At 28.8% G+C, this 23687-nt stretch overlaps 1 protein-coding gene across 11 annotated transcripts in view; it reads right to left on the minus strand.

Annotated features, from left to right (window-relative positions):
- Positions 1–984: 984 nt before the first annotated feature.
- Positions 985–23687, minus strand: part of Cen (cerebellar degeneration-related protein 2-like) — a 593469-nt gene continuing 570766 nt past the window's right edge. For all 11 annotated transcript variants that reach the window (XM_075364140.1, XM_075364150.1, XM_075364148.1 and 8 more), the window contains 2 exons: positions 21387–21525; positions 985–4365 (listed from right to left, as the gene is read on the minus strand). In XM_075364140.1, the coding sequence (XP_075220255.1) occupies positions 3037–4365; positions 21387–21525 (1468 nt within the window). In that variant the 3' untranslated portion in view covers positions 985–3036. The remainder of the gene's footprint in view (positions 4366–21386; positions 21526–23687) is intronic.

Consider the following 23687-nt stretch of genomic DNA (forward strand, 5'->3'; position numbering starts at 1 on the left):
ATTGATTATTAATTATTATTCTTTAATAATTGTATTTTATTTTTTTATTTTTTAATTCTTAACTTTTAGTTCATTACTCCTTTGACATTGTCGGACAATATTCTCCCTAAGTCAGAGTTGATCATCATTTTTTTTTTGTTTATTTGTTTTTTGTTGTCAATCATTTAATCACTCTTTGATTTGATATAATTCTAATAATAATAAACTCTATAATTCTCTATAATAACTAATTATATAATTCTATAATTCTAATAAGACATAAACTCATCGTTGCAAATAATTTAACAGCTGCCTTTTAAACTTGAAGGTTATGAGGTTCAAATTCAAGTAAAAGTTTGGTGACTTTTATATGGACTTGAGTACTAAAGAGTGGAACCAGTGTAATTTGGTGGTTTGGGGTTCATTTAACCACACATTTTAGGAATTGGCCTGGGTCTGTACAAGACTACACTACATTTACATGCCAAACATATCATCATCATCTCATTAGGTCATTGGAGCAGGGTTGCTTATTGTTCACTAATTGAACAGACTGCATGCAATGTACACAATATAATAAAAAAATACATATTTGAAGTAAAAATTTGTTTTCCTTCAAATACATTGTATTTGATAAATTATGATGTAACATAACAAAAATATAAATTTTGCTCTCAAAAGCTACTGTGTAATTTAATACAAATACATTCCCGAAATGAAAGAAAAATTATTTTGCAAGTAAAATCATATAAAAATATAAAGACAACCATGTTCCTAGGAGAAAGAAATCTGCAGGAAGTCATGTTTCTTTATATGCTGAAGTTATTGATTATAAGAATGAGCTCACCTAAGTTATTAAAATTACAATATTTTATTTTATTAAATTTTGATTTAGAACCTTGTCTGTAAACAATTTAAATCTTTGATAGAATTCTTAAATTAAAAAAAATTCAATTATAGTAAAAAGTGAACTTAAGGATAAAAATATTAATAAAAAGAAAGAAGAAAAACACATACATAACTTTATTTGGATACATCATAAAACAAAAAGAACTTCATATATAATTAACAGAAAAAAAATATTATTAAACTTTATTTTTATTTTATGAAATGAAATCGTTAATAAAGAGAGAAATTCTAAAAATGACACTAATAATTTACAAATTAATTCATAATTAAATGAATAATATTCCATTCTTGGTCCACTGCCTTTTATACTTCATCATTTCTATATTCTCATAAAAGATGACAACCTTGTCCAAAATACAAAAAAAATTAGGCTCGAAAATGAAATGACAGTTATCTAAAAAAAAATAAATGTACAGGTAAAAAATGTATATGGAGGATATAATATAATTTTATATGTATATATATATATGTATACCATTCAATATAATACAGTAAATTACAACATTAATTTCATTTTTCTTTTTTGTATTTTAAATTAATTCCATAAAACATGGCACATGATTATAATACGTAATAACTATGATATACTGTATAATAGCAGAATTATGTGATACCATTTTAATAAAATTAATAATAATAATAATAATGATGATAATAAAAAAAAAAACAAATAAATTAAATCCACATTTTCTTAGTTACCATATTTACTTCAAATTTAAGAAACAATATTATTCTTAAACTTTTTATCATTCTTTATAAGTAATATTTTACTTATCTTTCATGTAAAAAAGAAACTTACAATTTATTGACAAACTGCAAAAAAAAATATTTTAAAATAAAACAACATATGAAGATGTTTGATTTTTTTTTAAGGAATTATTAAATATTATTAAATTATTGATGCTTGGCATAAATACATTATGCTAATAATAATGGATGTCATCTATAGTCTTAATAAGAAAGTAAAACATTAGAAAATTCCTGATAAATTTTATAGAAATATTAATTTAATTACGCCATTCAAATAAATATTATCAAAACATTATTTATTAAAAAAAAGTTTTTATGAAAAGTTTATAACATAATCTGTTATGTTATAAGAGAATGTTATGGATAAGAGAAAAAGGGAAAAGAACGATTTTTAAGATAAAAAAAGAATTACTAGAAACATTAGTATAAAGCCAATGATTCTATATATGTTTTTTAACCTTTTTATTAAACTGGTTAACATGTGATCAAGTTTAATTAATTCATTGCAGGGATGTAAATAACAGAATTTTAAAAACTAAAAAAAAATTAAGCTAATTTTTTTTCATCTGCAGAAACTTTTTTTCTTTATAATAACATATTTATTTTAACACTGATTATTAAATTTGAAGCAAAATGATAAAATGAAAATAATAATTATGATAAAATAATATTAACTAATTGTTTCTTTTTTTTATATAATGACTGTAATTACTGCTAATGTCATCATTAAGTTTACAAAATTTACCAATATATTTAAAACAAAGCAATCTTGTAAAACAAGACACCAATCAATTAACAGAATTCATAATTTTTTAATTTATTTAACAAATAACTTTAAAAATCATTTATCCACTTATTCACTGGGTGAAAAAAAAAACTAACATAAAATACAAATTAATTTAAAAACAAACAAATTAAAATGTTTAATTGCAAATATATAATTAAGTAATTTTAAAATGTAATATAATTAATTGATATAATATATAAAATTACAATGATTATAAATTAAAGGAATGTTTAATATTAATATATTTAATAAATCTGATTATGTAATAATGTAATTTTTTTTTAATTAATTAAAATACTATTCATTTAAAATGATTGTAAAAGGGAGTAGTAATATCTTACTTTAAATGTATACATGTATAATAATTGTTATTAATATAATAGTAATAATAATAAAGGGGGTTTTATGGAAAGTAGAATTAATTACTTTTAATTAATTAAGGATTTCATTTTTATTATCATATTGTCATTAAAATATTTCTTTATAAATCAACTGATTGATATTTTTTTTCATATGATTTAAACAGTCACTATGAATGATATTTATTTTGTTGATTTATAATTTTTTTCTGATATACAGTAGAGATAAATTACATGATATAATTTTTTCATCTATTTACGATGATGGTGATGATTTGAATTTCTATTTGAATTCTTTTGTCTTCCCAACCTAAGAACTTCAGCATAAGATTTTTCCAACATTTTAAGTTTTGCGACTTCATGTGATGCTGAACTAGTAAACGGTTGTACATCCCATACAGAATGTCTCTGTAATTGTGATTCAGGCCTTGCTCCATCTAATCCATTTGTAAGATTATCTTTACCTGACTGTGGTATTATATTAACACCAGAAACACACCATGTCGATCTATCTGGCAATACTTTATTAGGACCATCTGATGACGAAAGTCTACTAGATTCTTTTTTTCTTCTGGTAACTTTGCTAGAATAAGAAACTTTGGCATTAATTCCAAGAAGTGTTGGAGAATCTGATGAAGTAGAAGACGGTTTTGGAGTGGAATGTTTTTTAGCACCTGATTTCTTTTTATTTCCAACACCAGATGAAATATATTCAAGAATATCTTTTGTTGGTTTCTTTTTATCCATTTCTGAATCCTGGGCAGTCAAAGAAGTAGTCTCTGAAGTCGTTAGAGTATTCTGAGATTCTTTATTCATTTGTCCAATATCTTGTGGCGAAAGAGCTGTTGTAGTAGCAACTTTATCTCCATTAACATCACCACTTAATTCTTCAGAATTTGTTTCAGATAAAAGAGAAACTTCAACACTATCTTCAGAATCAGGCACATTAGGTGCATCTTCTTTAGCTGGTGTAACTGGTGGTACTTTTGGAGCATCTTCACAAACTGGTGTATAATCATCTAGTAATGGAAGTTTTTCACCTTCATCTTTAGCTTCAGCTGCTCGTTTTAATACCGCAAATATCTCTCTAAATAACTGTCGATATTCTGGTGTTTTCCGAAACCTGCTTTCAACAGGACTAGCATCATCATATATACTAAATCTACAATCATCCCCATCACTGATAGTGCAAAGGAAAGATCCTGGTGGAAAGTGTGCATCAGTTTGAGTACATTTATTACTGGTTTCATCAGAAAATCCAGATGATGATGTTTCAGTTTCTGAGAAATCAGTTGGTGTAGCTGAAAATGCTTTAGTGCCATTAGTTGTTGTCTTTACTGGTTCTTTTCTAGGAAGTTCACGGATTTCACCTTCACTATCCACATCCTCTTCTTCTTTATTAAAACTTGAAAAATCACCTGACAACTGAAGTTCTTCTTGTAATGATAAACAATTGTTACTTGAGACAGTTTGAGGAGGTCGAATGATTCCAGGATGACGTTGTACTTTTAGAAGTGCCTCATATTTTTCGACAAGTACTCTGTATGGGTTATCTCCTTGACAGCTGTCGCCCAGAGATTCCTATAAATCAAACAATAATAAAAAATATAATAATTATATACTTCAAATAAACAAAGAACACTTGCTGATTAATTTTTTTTTTTTTAGTTAGAAACATTGTAACTTATGATAATATTACAGTGACAGGAATCTTAAGACGGTAAAAATCATGTTTTCCTTAAAACTAAAAAAATAAAAATTATTATAATAATAGTTGATAATGAAATGCTATAATTTTTTTCTATTTTTGATTATAATGGAACTGACTGTAATGATCATTACACATGAAACAATGCCAAACTCATTCAAAGGAAAACTATAAAACTATATGTTATTATTTAAATAAACTGTCTTTTAGCAATGTGGCTGCTGTTTAAATACTATACTGATATTATCTTTATGTTTATCTCTTTTGTTTTACAAAATTCTGCTCCTTGATTTGTTCCAAGGGTTGTGAACCTATAGACTATGAATTTATAAAGGGATGTATATAAGCAGTGGCCAAACAATTAAGTGATCAGCTATTTCAAAAAGGTTTTTATTTGCAAAATTGTTAAGCAGAGTTATTTAAGTGACTATTATTTCTCCAAAACAATAGTGATTAAGTAAATACATAAAACTGATTTCTGCTGTATACTGCTTATAAGATTTTTATTATGTAAATAATATTAAATTAAAATTAAACTGATATGGTCTTAAAATATGTATTATAAACTGTACTGAGTAGTAACTCTGTTCCTGTTCCATTAAATTAGTCCATACATTTCAAATTTTTATAATGCTATCAATCTTGGAAATGTGGGAAGCTGGCTTTAATAGGCAGGCATCTCAATTACTTTGATATTCTATTCTATTAAATTCCTGGTTCCTGGATAAAAAATTAAGTCTATGGATAGTCTCTCACAGGCTGATCTGATAACACAACATAAAAATGTCTATCCTACTGTAAGTTACAACAGATAGAGACAGGACAATAGGTGACATACTTTTCCTATTGTTGGATAACAATAGTTAATCCCATCTTGGGATTAAGTATTGGTTGGAAGAAGGAGGGTAGAGGAAGTAATCAAAAACCCTCTCTGGGCACCTAAATACAATAACATGATTTTTTAAAGTATTGATTTAGTAGTTTATCTTAATTAAATAATAAACAAAAAAATAATTAAAAAACACAATAATATTATCTACATATAATAATTACATAATAATTTAACAATAGAAATAAGAATTAATATTTTGAAACTTGTCAAACCCTAGCAGAGTGAATCATTAGTGAAAAAAACCTAAACTATTTAATTTTAACATAAATTAAAATATTTTGTGGGTGTAAAAAAATCTTCATTAATTTACAATAAACAAATAAGTAAATATTAATAATGAATAAGTTATGTATTCAAGTTGCATACTGCACTCAGATAAAATCATTCACAAAAGAAATGTAAAATAAATTATTAAGGTAAGTATTGTTACTTGGTTGTATGATGTCATTCACTGTACAACTTTTTACACAGCTGAAGCATTATTTTGAAAGGAATTTTAGGAGTATCTGAGTGTTAATTAACACAAAAAAAAATTAATTAATGTTAATATAATTAGTGATAAAGAATGGGTTAATGTTAAATACAGCGTTAAAATATTAACACAAGCTTTTAAAAACTGTCATATCTGTCAGACACTATGTTAAGCTCTAGTGTACTAAGACTAGCAATAATAATAATGTTAAATAAAATAATAGTAGTTAATGCTATGCTACTAAATCACTCCCAACTTCTAAGTGAATTACGATTTTTAATATTTAAAAAGGTTATTTTAAATTCTGTACTTTTTATATTTTAGCTTTTCAGTTGATATATAATTTTCACTGAGAAAAATACAAACTAATATTCTTTATGAAAAAAATAAAACTGAAATTTTGGATAAAATATATGAAACTCAACTTAATTTGCAATAACAATAATAATACTATAGAAAATATAAATCCAAGGTTGCTTGCCCTACAAAAAGCAATAATAATAATAATAATAATACAAAAATATTTAAAAATTTTAATAGAAAAAAGTTCACATAAAATGAGTAAACCAGTGATAGAACAAACCTAAATCATAACATAAAATTAATGAACAAAACTAGTTACAACTTAAAAAAAAAATTTTTTATACAATTATATAAAGTCAGTAACAGATCGTGTTAGATGTCCTGAATGTAAAGTCTTTGAATACAACTGACTGGTTTTTTTTTTTTTTTGCTTGATGATATTGCCACATAAGTTGAAGCTTGTGCATGAGATATGGAGTTTTTTAGTGTTATGAAAAATGCCATGCCCAACTAGGATTCAAACCTGGAACCTCCAGATGAAAGGCTAAGATGCTACCACTCATGCCATGGAGGCTGGCAAGATTGATGTGATATTTTAGAAGTCTGAACATTCTAGGCAGCTGTTCTACAGGCATCTGGATCAACTGTTTGTGTAGTGAATTTATTTGTAACTTGTTACATCTCTGGATTTCTAGCCCAGTACGTGTTGCTAATGAGAATGTTGGCTGGAAGATAGTATTAAGAAATTGTTAACATTAAAATATAACTGGTCTGGCTTTCCTTGACTTGTCTATCTACCACAAGGAAAGGAGAGCAATGAGTGGCTAACTATTTTCATTATTTGTAGACAAATATTCTACATGAATGTTTAACTGAATCAAAAGCAGACAGAACCCTAAAGGTTTAAAATATCTTCCCACTCTGTAATCTTACTCTTTCTGTGTCAAACTACGTCAGTTCATGTTTTTTCAGCACTGAAAAACTTTTTACATCAAAAATGGTATTTTTAATTGGGTATTTTAGAAATATAACTTTGCTCCACAACTTATAATAATTTTTAAAAACTTATACCATTTAATGATAGTTTTACATCTAAATACTTAAAAGGTCTTGTATCTTAGGATATAAGATAGGTATAACAAGATCTTATTTTGTTTGCATAAAAAAAGGGGAGAAAATACCTCTTAATGTTTACTTTAGAAAAAATCCCAATTGGCTTACAATCAACAAGAGACAATTTAATGCAAGATGCTTGACACTTTCGGAAGTTTCCAGAATATCTGATACAGCTTTATTTTAATGATCTTCTATCTTAATTATGAACTGAACTATTTTTATCTAAAGAGGGATTTAATTCATGAAGTACATGTTCAGTTTTAAGATGATGCCTCAACATACTCATCATAAAGTGTATTGTGTAAGTGTTTCAGATTCTTTTCCAAGAAAAAAAAGTAAAATGTAGACAATTATTTCTTTTCTTCATTTTTCAATTAACAACCTATCTGCTAAACCAGCATTCTTGATATGTGTTATACAGTTTAATGAATCAGATTGGCTGAAATTAATTTTAAAGAATATCATAAAATCTTTGGTCTATAATCTTCAATCTATGGGATGTAAGCATAGGGTCAGCACAAACAATTTTGCAAAAAGTAATTAATGTCTTTATATTTCATTTTCCAGAAGGAGCACTTCTGATTCAAGCTGCAGAGACAGCAAATTTTTTTATAATCAAATTAAAGATAGCCAATATATGCCTTAAAGATCATAACTCCTCTAAAATTCAATTATTGGTCCTACTTCTATCATTTTTCACATGCTTCAATTCCTGTGAAATGTATTTGATATAAGTTTTTCCATGAAAGCAATTCCACAATCGATGGGTTCTGGAATATCACATTTAGGAGATCAAGACATTGTTACCACAAGGAATTAAAGCATAAAAAATGCAGTTACACCAGAACATCTTACTCAGTGCCTTTCTTCTTGAAATAAAGACTTTTTGATATAATTTCATATAGATGTAGATTTAAACTGACTTCTTGGATGAGATAAATAAATAGATGAAGTCACAATGCAATGGAGAATTGATCATTAAAACTTTCAAATACATTACAACCAAACAAAAAAAACTCATACCTTGAACTGATGTCAAACACACAGAATTTAAACAGGTAAAGCAATTTGTTAAAAAACAAAAAAAAACCAAAAAAAAACAGCTAATTCATTATAAATCATCACACGTCAACAAACACAAATAAATTACTGAAAAATGTGCTAGAATTAATAAACAAATTAGCAAATAATAATTTACATTATAAATGTAGAAGGACAAAAAATAAAATATAAAATAAAAAAAATCACTCTAACACACAATGGACGTACCCAAATGTAGAGAACATGTAACTTTGTGAACGATTGATTTGAGAAGAAGAAATGGTAATCGTATTGGAAGTAAAAGACAAGGCAGAATATAATTATCCAAAAGATACTGACATAGTGCTGATAATGTTAATATTGGACTTGTCAACAGGCTCCATAAAAAGAGCCAAAAATTAAAACGGCCCTCCTAAAACAAACATGCATCTTATATCCACTACTATTATAATAATAATAATAATAAAAACAATAAAAAGATAATTTAAAGAAAGAAAATATCAATAAAAATTAAATTATTAAATAATTATAAAAAGATTATTTAATAAAGATTGAGACTGGCAAATATAACCCAAAGAAGTTACTACTCTAAGATGAAACCTTCACATCAAGTGGTATAAAAAAAAAAAAATTATTATAATTCCTTCAGAAAAGATAAATTATCTGCAGTCGTCTCAGCATGAGGAACTAATGGAATTATAATGGAGGATTCAACTTAGCTTTATAGTTGTTTTTAACAAGCAAAAGCAGAAAAACTAAGTATGAAAAAATTATTGAAAAATTTATATAGTCTTCTCAATATACCACCACCAAATCAGAAAAAAAAAAACTATATGACTGCATGAGATAGACTACATAGATCAATAATAATTTATAAATTGTAACCAAATAACTTTAAAACATTTTCACAAATATGCGAAATACACAAAGTAAAATGAAAATACCTGATGCAATGCACAAGAACAAGCTTTGTCTAATAGGAGATAATTAAATAACTTCAATTCACCAATGGTAACATTTAACAATAAAAACACATAATCCACAAAAAAATACAACTTTTTTGATCTATCCAATAAACCTAATTTAGTAAAAGACAGGAATCATTAACATATTACACTGCAATTTAATAAATTATCATTTTGTCCCATATACTTTTGTCAAAAGGTACTTTTTGTAAAATTTACAGTAACATAAAATTACTTGTAATATAAAACAATCTGTATGAGGCAAACTGTGTCATTATGTTGTCATGGCTAGCATTTACTACATATGTTTACAGAGGCTGTCCATAAATTTACATATATAGTGAGACAATGTGATCCAGACTTTGATTTTTCCAATCTCTTAATTTTTAGAATTTTCTTTCACAATAAATTGTTAATCTTCTCTGCTACTCAATTAATGTTCATTATTGTTGAAATGATGGGTTCTGTCTAAAAGAAAAAAAAATTGTATACCGATACATATTCAGTCTATGCAGTCTGTGCCATCCATGTTAGTATGAAAAAAATTCTTGTTCACCAAACTACATTCAATTCTAATGCCAACAAACATCTAAAGGTTTTTAGCCAACATCGGTGAATTTGAACAAAATTTGATGCAGTCAGATGATTTCTTTCAGTTTGGGTAGTTTACCATTGCAATCTCATCTGCTTTCATATTTCTTCATTAAGATTGTTGATTTTACCAATGTTACTTTTCATTAATTTGCTATGAAAGTCACCAGTCACTCTTTTTCTGTTTTATCAATGAAGGAGCCTTTCCTATTAAGTTATCCTTTCCATTATCATGTAAATTTAGCTATAGTTATTCAAAAATTGTGAAAAATCCAAAATTACTTTATATGCTGATGTGTACTGATATTTAATAGCTATATTTAAACTACTTTGTATTTTACATCTTATATAACTTGTATTTTATTGTGATTGTGTATTAAAAATTCTTCTTTCACACAATACTAGCTGGTTTTGTTTGTAGATTGTATTTTTTTCTTTATTTTAATTTTTACTATGCCTTCTACTTTAATATTTTTTTTTAAATAAAAAAAGATTTCTTATGTTGTAGCTGAACAACATGAAATCATACAAACATTTAAGTGTGTTTAAAAACAGTAAAACATCTTCATTCACTGACAAAAATACAAAAAAAAAGTAAAAACTGAGTGATTACATTGTGAATGAGTCACGCGGCAGTGATTGAATGGACTGAACCATTTACGTAAATGTAATACATACTCTGATGGATTTTAGTAAATTGCATCGATTCACAAACCTATATTTAAGGTGACTTATGTGACCCAATCCAGTTTTATAATAAAAAAATCTTCATAAGTAAACAACCTTTTTTATAGTTAATGGGGTCACCATGGAATATGATTAGGGACGTAAATAAGAAATAAAAAATTTGAGGGTTAAAGTTTAATAATTTTATGGTATCTATAATATTCTCCAAATCATATTTAAAAATATTTCTTTTTCATTCTGTTTTAAGGTATTACCTACTAATCTCACTAGCCAAAAATTCCACTAATTTATGGGTTATCCTGTAATATAGGACAGAAGCTAGCTTTATTTAAGTTATGTACTGCAGTAACTGGTATATTAAATAAAGGTACAATCAGTAATATTCTATTCATACTTCATACTATTTTAATATCAAAATGTTTCTCCTCAAATGTTCTAAGAATTGTGAAAACTGAGATTGTGAGGGGTTGAAGGACTGACTGTCTTTTCCATGACCCTTGCTAATAACCCTACAAAACAAAAATCTTAATTTCTTTCTCTTCTTCCATAAGAAAAAAGGAAAAATCACACCATGATAATAATATCACCATATGAAATAAAAAGCAAAGAAGCATTTGAAATGATAGTAAATTAATTAGAATTAAAGAATATAGTCAATAACCAGGTGAATGCAGAGACTCTGTGCACTTAATAATTAAACATCTAATCCATCCAAAAAAGATAAAAAAGATATTTATGCATGTAAGTGATCAAAAATACAATATAACTTCCCAACTCATAATTAACAAAGTAGGATATACAAAAAGCCTAAACAAAATCGCCAAACTATGATACAAAAGCCTAAATAAAATAACCATTTTAAAAAATTTAAAATTATGTTATATTCAATGTACTGAAAGAACTTGAAAAAAAATTCGGTTATGAATTAAAGAAAAAAAAAACTGCAATTATTGATGGAAATAACACTACCACAAAGGTTTTATGTAAAAGACTGTTTTTTTTTTCATTATTTTATTATTGAAGTAATATTACCTCCAACAAGATTTAAGCCAAATTTTAGTTCAGCAGTTGAACTTTTTCAGGGTGATCCCTGCTGAGACACTGACATTACTTATCAAAACCATGTCTAAAGTGATTAATAGCGTATATACTCAAATTTATTGAAAATCAATTACATTTTTAATTAGTAAATATATATTTCAAAATAATTTAACAGTATTAGAGATCTATCTGATAATTTTCAATTTTAATATTTTCTTTTATTTCAAACAGAGTACTTCTACATCAGAAATTTCATTGGAGACAAAAAATATGGATACAAAAAAAAAAAATTGAAAATACCAAAAACAAAATAAATCATTCTTAAACTGTTTTTTGTCTGACATCTGCTCATTTTATAAATTCAAACACTTAAACAGACTAAACATTTACTGATTTCATTTCATTTTTAAATTAATAAACAGTTGAAGCAATAAACAAAATTTCAACAGATAGGTATAAGAAAAGTTAACAAATTAATTTTCTTATTAAAAAAATAGTAATAACACAATGCCCATAAATTTGTTCTTATTAATTTCAGATAATATAATTAATGCATTAATTATATTAATTAATTTTTGGAGTAATTTTTGAAGTTCTCATTATCCAGAATTCATATTAACTAAACTTATTCTGTGGCTTCATTAATAATACATAAAACTTTATTGTTATAAACCAGTTTTGAAGTATTCAGAAATCGTCTTGTGCTTGAATTCAAATCAGGATTGACATTTTTCACATGCTACAAAAATTCATCTTTCATTAGCAGCTGCAATTGAACAATTAGTCTGTAGTTGTTTAAAAAAAGGGAAATAAATAAAAAAAGCAATGGTATTGTGAAAAGCAAGAGAATAATTGACATCTCTAATGGTTTTTTGTTATTATAAACACAGATGTAAAAATAGATAAATACAATTAAATTAAAACTTAGATTGAATTTTTTTCTAATAGAAAAAAGATACATTAGTTTTTATATTTTAAATCAAACAAATAATAAGAAATACAAAAATGTATTAATTTACAGAGGTAAACAGAAAATAAAATTCCCTATTTAACTTCTGAAAATGTACTACATTTAATGATTTGGTTATAGAAGACATTTAGTTTAATAATTACAAGACCAACACAGTTTTAGACTGTGGATTTTGTGCCTAGAGAAGTAAATCAAATGAGAGGGTGATCATGTAGAAAAATAGTGAAATTTCACATCTTATCTAAATATATAAATATTAAAAAAAAAAAATAAATTATTTAAAAAGTGCTAGAATTGAGAAATTATTTCCTGAATATTGCAATTTCATTTAATAACAAAAATATGAACTGCATAAAGAGAAATAAATAAAAAATCAGGCAGTAGAACTTATGTGTTTGTAGCCCTGCCTTTGATTTACACAAATACAGTGAATAGATCATATGATATTCTAGAAATTTCCAGGATGTCTACTGAAGCTTAATTTGAGATCCATAACCACATTCTCTGAACCTTTACAAAGCCAGTTGATTGAAGCCAATAATAAAAATAACTGGGAGATAAAAATGTCAAATGATGGTGTTAAAACAACTCAGCCTTATTCATGGCCTATTATTATTATTAGCTAGGCTTTGATCAATCAGGCTTTTACATGAAATGGCAAGGATTTAACCAGTGTTACCACTGCACATTGTTTACACATCTGCAGAGTAATTAAAAATGCAAGTATCAGTATTTTTGTTCCTTCATATAATTTCTGTTTAGAATCTGTATTATCCAGGTAACACTTAGCCTAAATAATACTATATATATATATATAGTCTGCATTATTTGAGTGACATATTACCTCAGATAAACAAACATTTTTAATACATTGAATCTAGGAAAAAATTCATTTAATATTATAGACAACAAAAATAAAGCACAGAGCAATTGAAACCTTATGTTTCAATACAGTAGTTAAAGCCAGTTTCAATCTTTTTTAAACATTCAAAAAGTAAATCTGAAAGACAAAAAGAAGAAAAGTACAAGCCATGCAGTAATAACAATAAAGTTAATAGTGAAGTGTATTTTTCTATTCATTAACAACACAAAGTAAATAATTATCATTAATTCATAAGTCAGGAGACAGATATCAAATGTGTATACTAAGGCTAGCTCAATTCACAATATCATGCATATGTGCAACAACAGTATATTTAATATAATAAATAACAGCTTTTAAATGTAAACTACTATTAAATCATTATTTAAAATTACATCTTTTTGATTAATTTTTTTTTGTTTCTTGTTTTTGCTACCTTATGAATGCTAATAATATTATTCTGTGTCGTTTAAATCTACATTAGCTACCACATAATTTACATCAATAAATAATTTTTATGATTATATATTTCATGAAATTTTATAATAAATTTAATTATACATTATTATTGCAATAAAAAAAAGTAGATAAATAAATTAGTTTTATAGAAAATGGAATTATCATAAAATTATATTCACGCCAAAAATAATAAAATACAATGTTTATTTACATTTAAATAAAAATTATAAAAACATTTATTTATAGAATAATTAAGGAGTATGATTATATAAGAAAATAACAAAAGGAGAAATGAAATGTTACTTAAAAGAAAAAATTAATCACAAAATGCAAAACATAAATAATGTGTTTAAAACTAATAACATTTGCATGCAGGAAAACTACATATAATTGACAAAGATTACTAGAAAATATTTAGGATAATAATACTACCAGAAGTCAAATTTCTACAATTATAGCAATGATTTGGTATTAAAAATTGCAGTAACATGCAATGCCATGCAAAGATATAATATTTTTTATCAAAGTACAAAGAAAAAATTGAAAATTTAATAAACTGGGTTCATAAGAAGTGGAGAAAAATATTTGAAAGTTTAATCTTGAATTTTTTGTATTATATTTATTATTCATGTTGAAAAGCAGGTAGTTTTAAAACAGTGAATTAATAAGTTTGAGTTGTAGATTTGTTCAAGTAGGAAATATATACTGAAATAAGTTATTTATAATTTTCCAGTTTCATAGTATTAAATACCAGAAAATTATTCAAAAAAGAATTAAATCATACTAAAACTCGAGTTACACAAGCATAACATAAATTTACATGTATAATGTGATTTTTTTTAGATATTTAAAAAAAAGATTGATTGGTTATAAAAGTAAGGTACCCAGTTTTACCTTAGGAATCAGAGCTTAAGTTATACAACTTTGATGGCTTATTTTGTAACCTCTGTGTAGAAAATTGAGCCCCTAAGCAAACTCATAGGTAGATATATTACATTAGAGAAAGGAAATAGCTATTTCAATGACCAAAACTTCATATTAGTATGACATTGTAAAATAAGCAGGATCCTAGCTGAGACAGTTCCATTATATCAATCCAGGGTAAAAAGGATCATAATTAAAATAAGAGAGTAGAGGCTGAAGTTGACCAATTAACTCAGAGATGGTCAAGATATCATGGTAGGTCACAATCTGCTCAGGACCAATGAAATAAAACACCTATCCAGGATGTGTTAAAAATAAAAAATTCTGTGTTAGAAATTCACTGATTTATGTTATACAAAATAAACTTCCAGCTAAGTTTATTTTTTATTAAGGAATTTGGAATTATTACTTTTCAATGATTTCAATGGTTGAAGAGGGTTATTATTAACCAAACTGATAATTTGCTTGATACATAAATCTTTGTCTGGAAAGAACTTTTGCTGAAAGAATGAAAGAATTATTTAATCTATATTACCTTTAAATGTCACCTTACAGAAAGCTCAAATTAAGTGCAGGAGTGACTCCTTCGACAATTTATGGCTAATATTAGCCATTTACTTATTATTTATTTAGTTGGAAATTATTTATTGGATCTGGATGCTTCTCACTCAAGACAGAAGCTGCAGCTTCAATCTATGCCTCTACAGTAATTGGTGATGGAACTGGATTATAATACTGAAGATGAAAATGACAACATCCAGCTCAACAATCACAGTTTTTATCAAATGCTGTAACTCCATATGTGCAATCTATTTCTTATCAACATTCTGACTTAACAGCACTAACTGGAGTGCAAGATGATTTCATAACAGTCTTAAATCAACTTAAATGGCTTTGCAAAGAATAACTCAAGATTATCTATTTTTGTACACTTTATGTATACAAATCAATACTTACTCTTTTTTAACCTTATGTTTTTTTTAATAATCTTTAAATAATGGAGTTAACTTGCCAAAATTCATTGAACTATAAAGGAGCGTACCAATTAATTAATGATCATGGGTCAAGGCAAGACAATAAACTACTGAATAAAGGCAGCCCCTTTGTGAACATCATCCATTTTCTCTATCCTTTCTCTTTTTCTAATTTTCATATTTTCTTTCTTGGGTAGGTATAATGAAAATTACATCATCATCTTGATTCTATCTGGAGTGCCATGTTGGTACCTATTAGCACCTAGTTCTTTATTGGGCTTAGTGGAGTAGTAACTCAGTTTTTGAAGCCATAGATGCTTTTTTTTTTTATCATCTGAGAGTTGAAAAAAAAACAAAGGTAATGGCATAGGAGCCAATTGGGTCTTCTGCTTCTAAAATCTAACAGAAACAAACTATTAGAAATTAACTGAATTAAAAATAATCTTGTTTTCTGCTCTATTTCACAGAGAAAATAATAAATAAATAATGGTAACAAATTAATTAAATTTTTAAAATGGTATACAGTAAAAGAATTTTAGTAAAACATTTCTAGATATCCTTTTAAAAGAAAAAAGGGCTCACTTTATTTTAAAAAAAATAGTAGCTGAATTTTCTTAGAAGGAAGATTTGAAAATCAAAATGAGTAAAAACACTATAAATTATTTTTTTCTAGCGCTGTAAATCTTTCTGATTACTTATTACAAGTAGACATGTATACTTATTTTGTTACATACATTTTTAAGTGGTTTTGTACTAGGTGGTAATGTATATTATCAACTAAGGACAGAACAAAGTCTACTACATAACTTTTGACCAAATATAATGAAATTCTATATAGCTGTCTAAGTCTCGTGCAGAATTTATGGTATCATTGGACAGGTCAGTTCACAACCTTTGGACTGATTAAAATTAGCCCAAATATATGTTAGTGTACTCATAAATGGTATCTGGTTTCTAAGTTTCATAATTGGATGATGAGCACCAGTTGTATTCATCTTATCAGAAGTTGATGGGGGATATTTGTATGTAACTAATGCAGATTTATATAAGACCTAATCCAGTATATTTATATTAGGTTGTTCACTTAAGGCAATGATTTTTCCAAGACACTTTTCTTTCTACATAAAAATTACTATATTGTGCAAATTAATTGGAACAAGCTTTTTTTTTTCTTTAAATTGTTACGTGATTGCCAGTTATGTCTGAAACCAGTTTTATCTGTCTTGAGGTGGTGTGACTGTTTGACCTTGATAATAAGAAACCAGTTTGACTGGTTTTAAAGTGGAAGTAGTCACCTTAGCTTGAGTTGTGAGCCTTTGAGTGTGGCAGGTGAATGTTAGTTTTTGCAATCTGTGTAATAAATACGTGTTGCTTTTGTGTGTTTAAAAATGGATATTACTCCGAGGAAGCATGGAAAAATTATTCCTCTTAAAGATCACACTTCTACGACAGTGAGAGATATCGCTTCTGCAGTTGGTGTAGGCAAATCAAGTGTATCAAGAATTCTGACAACATTCAAAGAATCTAGATCAATGTCTCCAAAAGACAGAGAGGAAAATACGGGAGCAAATGGAAAACTACTCCAAGGACAGAAAAAATTGTAATAAGAAATAGTAATATTAATCCAAGGAAAACAAGCTCAGACCTTAAAAAGTATTTATTAACAACTGGTTTTAATGTTAATAGTTCAACTGTATGTTGTAGGATTCTGGAAGCTGGCTGGAAGGCAAGAAGACCAACTTGTAGAATATGTTGAAGAGATGTTTATGTAAGATGGACTGTATGACAAAAGAACGCATGATAACTAATGCTATAAAAGTGTGATTCCACAACGATGAAGTCAAGAATATGTGCACTAATCTAGTGAAGGCAATCCCAAAATATCTTCAGTAGGTCATTTCTGCTAAAGGAGGACATACTTCATACTAATTTATGTATTTATCAGTGTATACGAGGTATGTGAGAAAAGTAATGAGACTGACTTTTTACTTACCAACGTTTTTAATTTTTTCAAACAACAATATTATCCCCTTGAAAGTACGAGGGTAAGTCAATTATTATCTGCAATTTAGTTATATTTTTGTTTACGTTGGTAGTACTATCATGTTGCGTAGATGACGCATGCGTGGTTTAATTGTTGTTATGCCTGTGCAGGTTTGATGCTGCTAGGTTAGTTCCATTATCGCTGCCCTGCTGTTAACCATGGCTGCTCTGCTTACTGTTTGCACCAAAGAAGAGCAACGTTCAGTGATCCGTTTATTCTGGTTGGAAGGTGTATCAGGGGCCGAAATTCACTGAAGACTTCTGGTACAGTATGGGAACAATGTTTTGCCACAACGGAGTGTCTATGAATGGACAAGTGATACGCATGATGAAGGAGCCGGACGACCATTTACCGCCACAAATGAGGAAAACATTGAGCATGCACGTGACATGGTTTTCTTAGACAGATGAGTAACTATTGATGAAGTGGCACATAGTCTGCAAATTAGTCACAGTTCTGCCTACGAAATCATCCACAACAGACTTGGGTTTCATAAAGTCTGTGCAAAATGGGTCCCAAAACAACTCACACAGTTGCATAAACAAATGCGCTTGGACATCTGCCAAAAACATTTCAATCGTTATGGTAACGAACGGGACATCTTCTTAGACAGAATCATCACTGGTGACGAAACATGGATCCATCGCTACGAGCTGGAGAGTAAACAGCAGAGTATGAAATGGAAACATCCAAATTTGCAGAGCAAAAAAAATTTCAAGACCCAACCATCCACAGGAAAACTGATGCTTACGGTTTTTTGGGACTGACAAGGCCCAGCACTGGAACATTATAAGGAAAGGGGCACGACAATAAACAGTGCGCATTACAGTGAGATGCTTACTGCCAAGCTGAAGCCTGCAATTTGAAGCAAACGCCGAAGACTGCTGTCGAAAGGTGTTGTGTTGTTGCACGACAATGCCTGTCCACATACTGCTGCCCACACTACTGAAACGCTCCAGAAACTCAACTTTGAAGTACTGGCTCATCCTCCGTATAGTCCTGATCTTGTCCCTTCTGACTACCACTTGTTTGGTCCACTCAAAGAGGCATTAAGGGGCTGTCGACTTACCTCGGATGAAACAGTGAAAGAAGCGGTGCATTCCTGGCTCGCAGCTCAACCGAAAACCTTCTTTTATGAGGGCATCAGGAAGCTTGTGTAATGATGAACCAAGTGCGTTGAAATGCAAGGGGAATATGTTGAAAAATGATGTACATTAAGTTTCCTATTTGTATTACAATAAAATTTATAACTACATTGCAGACAATAATTGACTTACCCTCGTAGTTCCCTTGGGCAGCTATACACCGGCGGAGTCATTGTTCCCACTCCTGGTAGCAGCGCTGGAAGGCTTCAACTGGTAGGGCTTTTAACTGGTCGGTCACAGTCTTTTGAGTATTCTCCAGAGTTCCAAAATGACGTTCTTTTAAGACATGTTTCAATTTCGGGAAAAGGAAAAAGTCACAAGGACTCAAATCAGGTGAATAGGGGGGTTGAGGAACTGTAGGAATGCGTTTTGAGGTCAAAAGTTCCCTGATGGAAATGGCCATGTGACATTGGGCATTGTCATGATGAAGCATCCACTTGTCTGCAATGTCTGGTCTCACATGAATCACTTTTTTCCTGAGCCTTTCAAGGACACTTTTGTAAAACAGTTGATTGACAGTTTGTCCTGGAGGAACAAATTCTTTATGCATGATACCCCTACTGTCAAAAAAGCAAAGCAGCATGGTTTTGATCTTTGATTTTGACATTTTTCGTTCATTTGACATTTTTTCGGTCGAGGAGATGACAAGTGTGCCACTCGTCTCTTTGCCGCTTTGTTTCAGGATTGTACTCAAATAACCAGGATTCATCACCTGTGGTCACACGATTGAAGAATTCTTGGTCATTGTCAATCCTCTCAAGAAGATCAACGCACACGTTTCTATGATTGTCCTTATGTTTCGTTGTGAGGTTTTTCGGCACCAATTTTGCATGTCCAAATCGTCTGTCAAAATTTGATATACGGTGAAAGTGTTTAAATTTAACTGTTCACTCATCATCCTTATTGTTAAACGATGGTCTGAATCTCACAAGAACCCTCACATGCTCAACGTTTTCGTCAGATTTTGAAGTTGAAGGTCTCCCTGAGTGAGGTTGATCTTCAATGTGTTCACGGCCTTCCAAAAATGACTTGTGCTAGCGGAAAACTTGTGCTCTTAATAAGCAATGTTCCCCATAGGCCTGTTTCAACTTTTCAAAGGTCACACTCATGGATTCCCCAAGTTTAACACAAAACTTGATTGCACAACGTTACAATTCCGATGCTCCATTTGCATAACACACAACAAAAACACAACTTCACTGATGGTGCTGTCAAAAATAATGTGTTGGCTGAACAGAGTTGAAACTCGTACGAGCATGTGGAAGGGATAATGAACAGACTGGTAGACACAGCGTTGCCAGATCGCTCTCAGTGTTATCAATCTCATTACTTTTCTCACACACCTCATATATAGGCATAGAAAGAATAAAAGCTTAAGTTTTTTGAAAAAGAGTGTTTTATTTTACGTTGTCTCAATTAATTACACAGTGTAGTATAACTAACTTGAAAACAGAACATCACTTGAGAAGATTTCAGTGAAATTACATAGAATTTAAGAATTCTCAAACAGAATGTTTTCAAATGTTGAAAGAAGTATATGTAGATAATTGCCTTTATATTGTTGTTATTGAGATGCACAAAAAATTTCATGAAGGCTGGAAAGACATCAAAGACAACTCATATCTAGGACATTTGATAACTTGTAAATAAGGTAGATACTTCCAGAAATTTTGTCAATAAATTTTTTTAAAGTGACTGGCAACTAAGTATTGGAATTATTTAAAAAATTCTGAAATCATAAAAAAAATTCTCGTAGACAGATATGAGAAACTACATCTTACATGCCAAATTTAAAATTTTCAAATAGAAGAGTATTGAAAAATTTTTTAACATATCTACAACTACTAGAAAAGCAACCAATCAACTAACGCAAGTACATAATCTATATGCACAACAAAATTTCAAAATAAAATTTATTTATTTACAACAAGATATATGTAAATTTAAAAAATTTAATAATGTACCTACATTTTTAATAATTTACTTAGGTATATTATCTTTATATATGGAGCTAACAAGCTCCATACTGAGAAATGATGTAAACAAGATGCTTGATGTCTTTTCAGGTAAGTGCTCACATGTGTGCACTTTTAACAGAATGCAAAATAACCATGATCTGTCATTAAGTGTACACTATTTTCTTTAGTAACTTACAGAAAAAAAAATCCTTATTAATTTTCTAATTTAAATGATAACTGTATTATAAATCTGCAAATAAATGTTTTTAATGAATTAAAAATTGTATGTACATAAATTCTACACTGTTAAAATCAAACAGAAATGTTAATTTAATGAATAATAAATAAATAAGTTTATTTAATCTGATGATTCATTAACAACTTGACTTTATTGAATTTAATATCTTTTGATACCATACCCTCTCTAATTTAAAAATAAAATAATACTACCTGTAGTTGCATAAGTACAGAATTTCTTTGAGTTTCATCAACAAGAGAATCTATAACACTTAATTCCTCATCTTCCTCTTCAGCCATTAATGATCGTTCATCTGCTCCACGAAGACAACGACGGCAAAGATGGCCTTGCCTAAAACAAACGCACACATATAAACTTTTATATGTTTTAACATGATAAACTTTTATCACATTACTATGCCAGAAATCTGCTCACACTAAGAATAAGCTATAAACACTTGCAGAAATGTAAGGTTTATATACATTTATCTAGAAGGTTTTTTAGTATACTCCAGGGTAACATAAAAATTCAGTTAGGTGTTATGGGGAGCTAAGTAGAGGTTCAGTTGGAAAGTATGTGGAACAAGGTTGCTTTCTATCACCTTCTAATTTTATTCTTAAATGATCTATATATACAATGAGTTGGGAAGTGAGTAAATGTTACACCTTTAATATTACAGTACTTTTGTACATGAATGACATTCTGTTCTTGTTCTTTGATACTGTGGCACTGCGGGAAATAATAAATAAACTTATAGATTATTATATTAAATAGAACCTTGGAGTAAATTTTGACAAATTTAAAATAATAGTGATCAAAGCAGGGAGAAACTGAGAAGATAAAAAATTGGAAATTTAAAGAAAATAGAATAGAAATAATACAGGGTACTGGGCTAAAGGTATCCAAAAGTAATAGCTAATATTTAGAGAACCAGTTAATATAATTTAATAATCTTTTTTAAAATAAACACAGCAACTAAACAAGTTTTAGTATAGGTTAGACAAGTTCAATGTGTGCACCTTTTGTAGCTCAGCAGACATCTAGACGATAATCTGACTCCTGCCAGGTGTTTAGGAGCATCTGCGGTGTTATTAAACCAACAGCTTCAACAATTTTGTTTTAAATCATACAAATCTCAAACTTTTCTTTGGAACATAACTTTTAATACATCCTCAAGCAAAAAAGTCAAAAGAAGTGATATCTGGATATCTAGGTAGCCATGCAGTTGGACCTCCTCGTCCACTCCAACATCCGGGGAAAGTGTTGTTCAGTCGCAAGGTAGCATCTCGATGAAAATATAGTGTCACACCATCTTGTTAGAAACTGAAGCCTGCAGGAATCTGAGGAACAGCAAAGTTCTCAAGCATGTTGAGGTACAAGTGTCCTGTCACAGTCGGCTCCATGAAAAAAAACAGATTGATGATGTAATTTTTGTCCAGTCTAACCAGATGTTGACTTTCAGTGTCTTACTTTCATTTTTGATAACTGTATGGAGGTTTTCAGCACTCCAAATTCGACAATTTTGTTTGTTAACCTTCCCGCATATATGAAAGGTTGCATCATCATTAAATAACAAAATATCAAGATAACTAGGAATGTTTTTGACAAGGTGCATTACCTCAGCAGTAAACTGATCATAGGTGGTGATCATTTAGTATAATGTGATGAAGAAGTTGTAATTAGTATGTTCACAAACAGAGCCACTTATCAACATTGTCGTGAACAGTGGAACAAGGAATTTACTGTTAGTAACTAGCCTGACTGCCAGTGATTGCATTACGTACATGATCCACATCTCATCACTAAAGAAACTTTAGGATAATTTCCAGTTTGTGAAACCAAGTTTTCAGTCTCTCTTAAAGTCAAATCCCATCAATGAACAAACTTGGATATAGGAGGATCGATATTTCATTCAGTTCATATACACATAACTGATTGAAACTCCACTAATGTAAGCATGCACTGAACCTGCTGTTTTGGAGTCCACATCTCAGCTGACTACTACTGAATACAATTGCATTGTGAGTCGGCTTGCCTGCACATGCACATTTCACTGACTTTGAGAGTATACAGAACAAATGAGATATTTCCTACTGATTAAGCCAAGATTGAGAGATTATGAAGATTGTTTTCTAAATATAGGCCATTACTTAAGCTTTTACCTATACCTTTAGCTTGGACATCCTGTAAATATATGTAAAACATTTAGAATTATATTGATTACTTTGTTATCTTTTAAACTGCATTTTAAGAAGAATTTCAACAGCTAAATTTGCTATTCATAATGTACAGAGAAAACAGATGTACTAATATTATTTCAATAGCAGAGTAGTGATATAGAAGGTGTAAGCTGGAGACCTGGAAGTTGAGGAGCTGAAAGCTTTTCAGCAATTTGTATTGAAAAATATGTTTAGACATTTTTCTGTAAAATTCTGAAATGATATATTGTTCTTTCCTATAGCATTTAGTTCATACAGCGCTAAACAGAAGAAAAATGTATGTCTGCATTTAAA

Source organism: Lycorma delicatula, chromosome 4, assembly GCF_047948215.1.
Source record: "Lycorma delicatula isolate Av1 chromosome 4, ASM4794821v1, whole genome shotgun sequence".
In the NCBI taxonomy this organism is placed as follows: domain Eukaryota; kingdom Metazoa; phylum Arthropoda; class Insecta; order Hemiptera; family Fulgoridae; genus Lycorma; species Lycorma delicatula.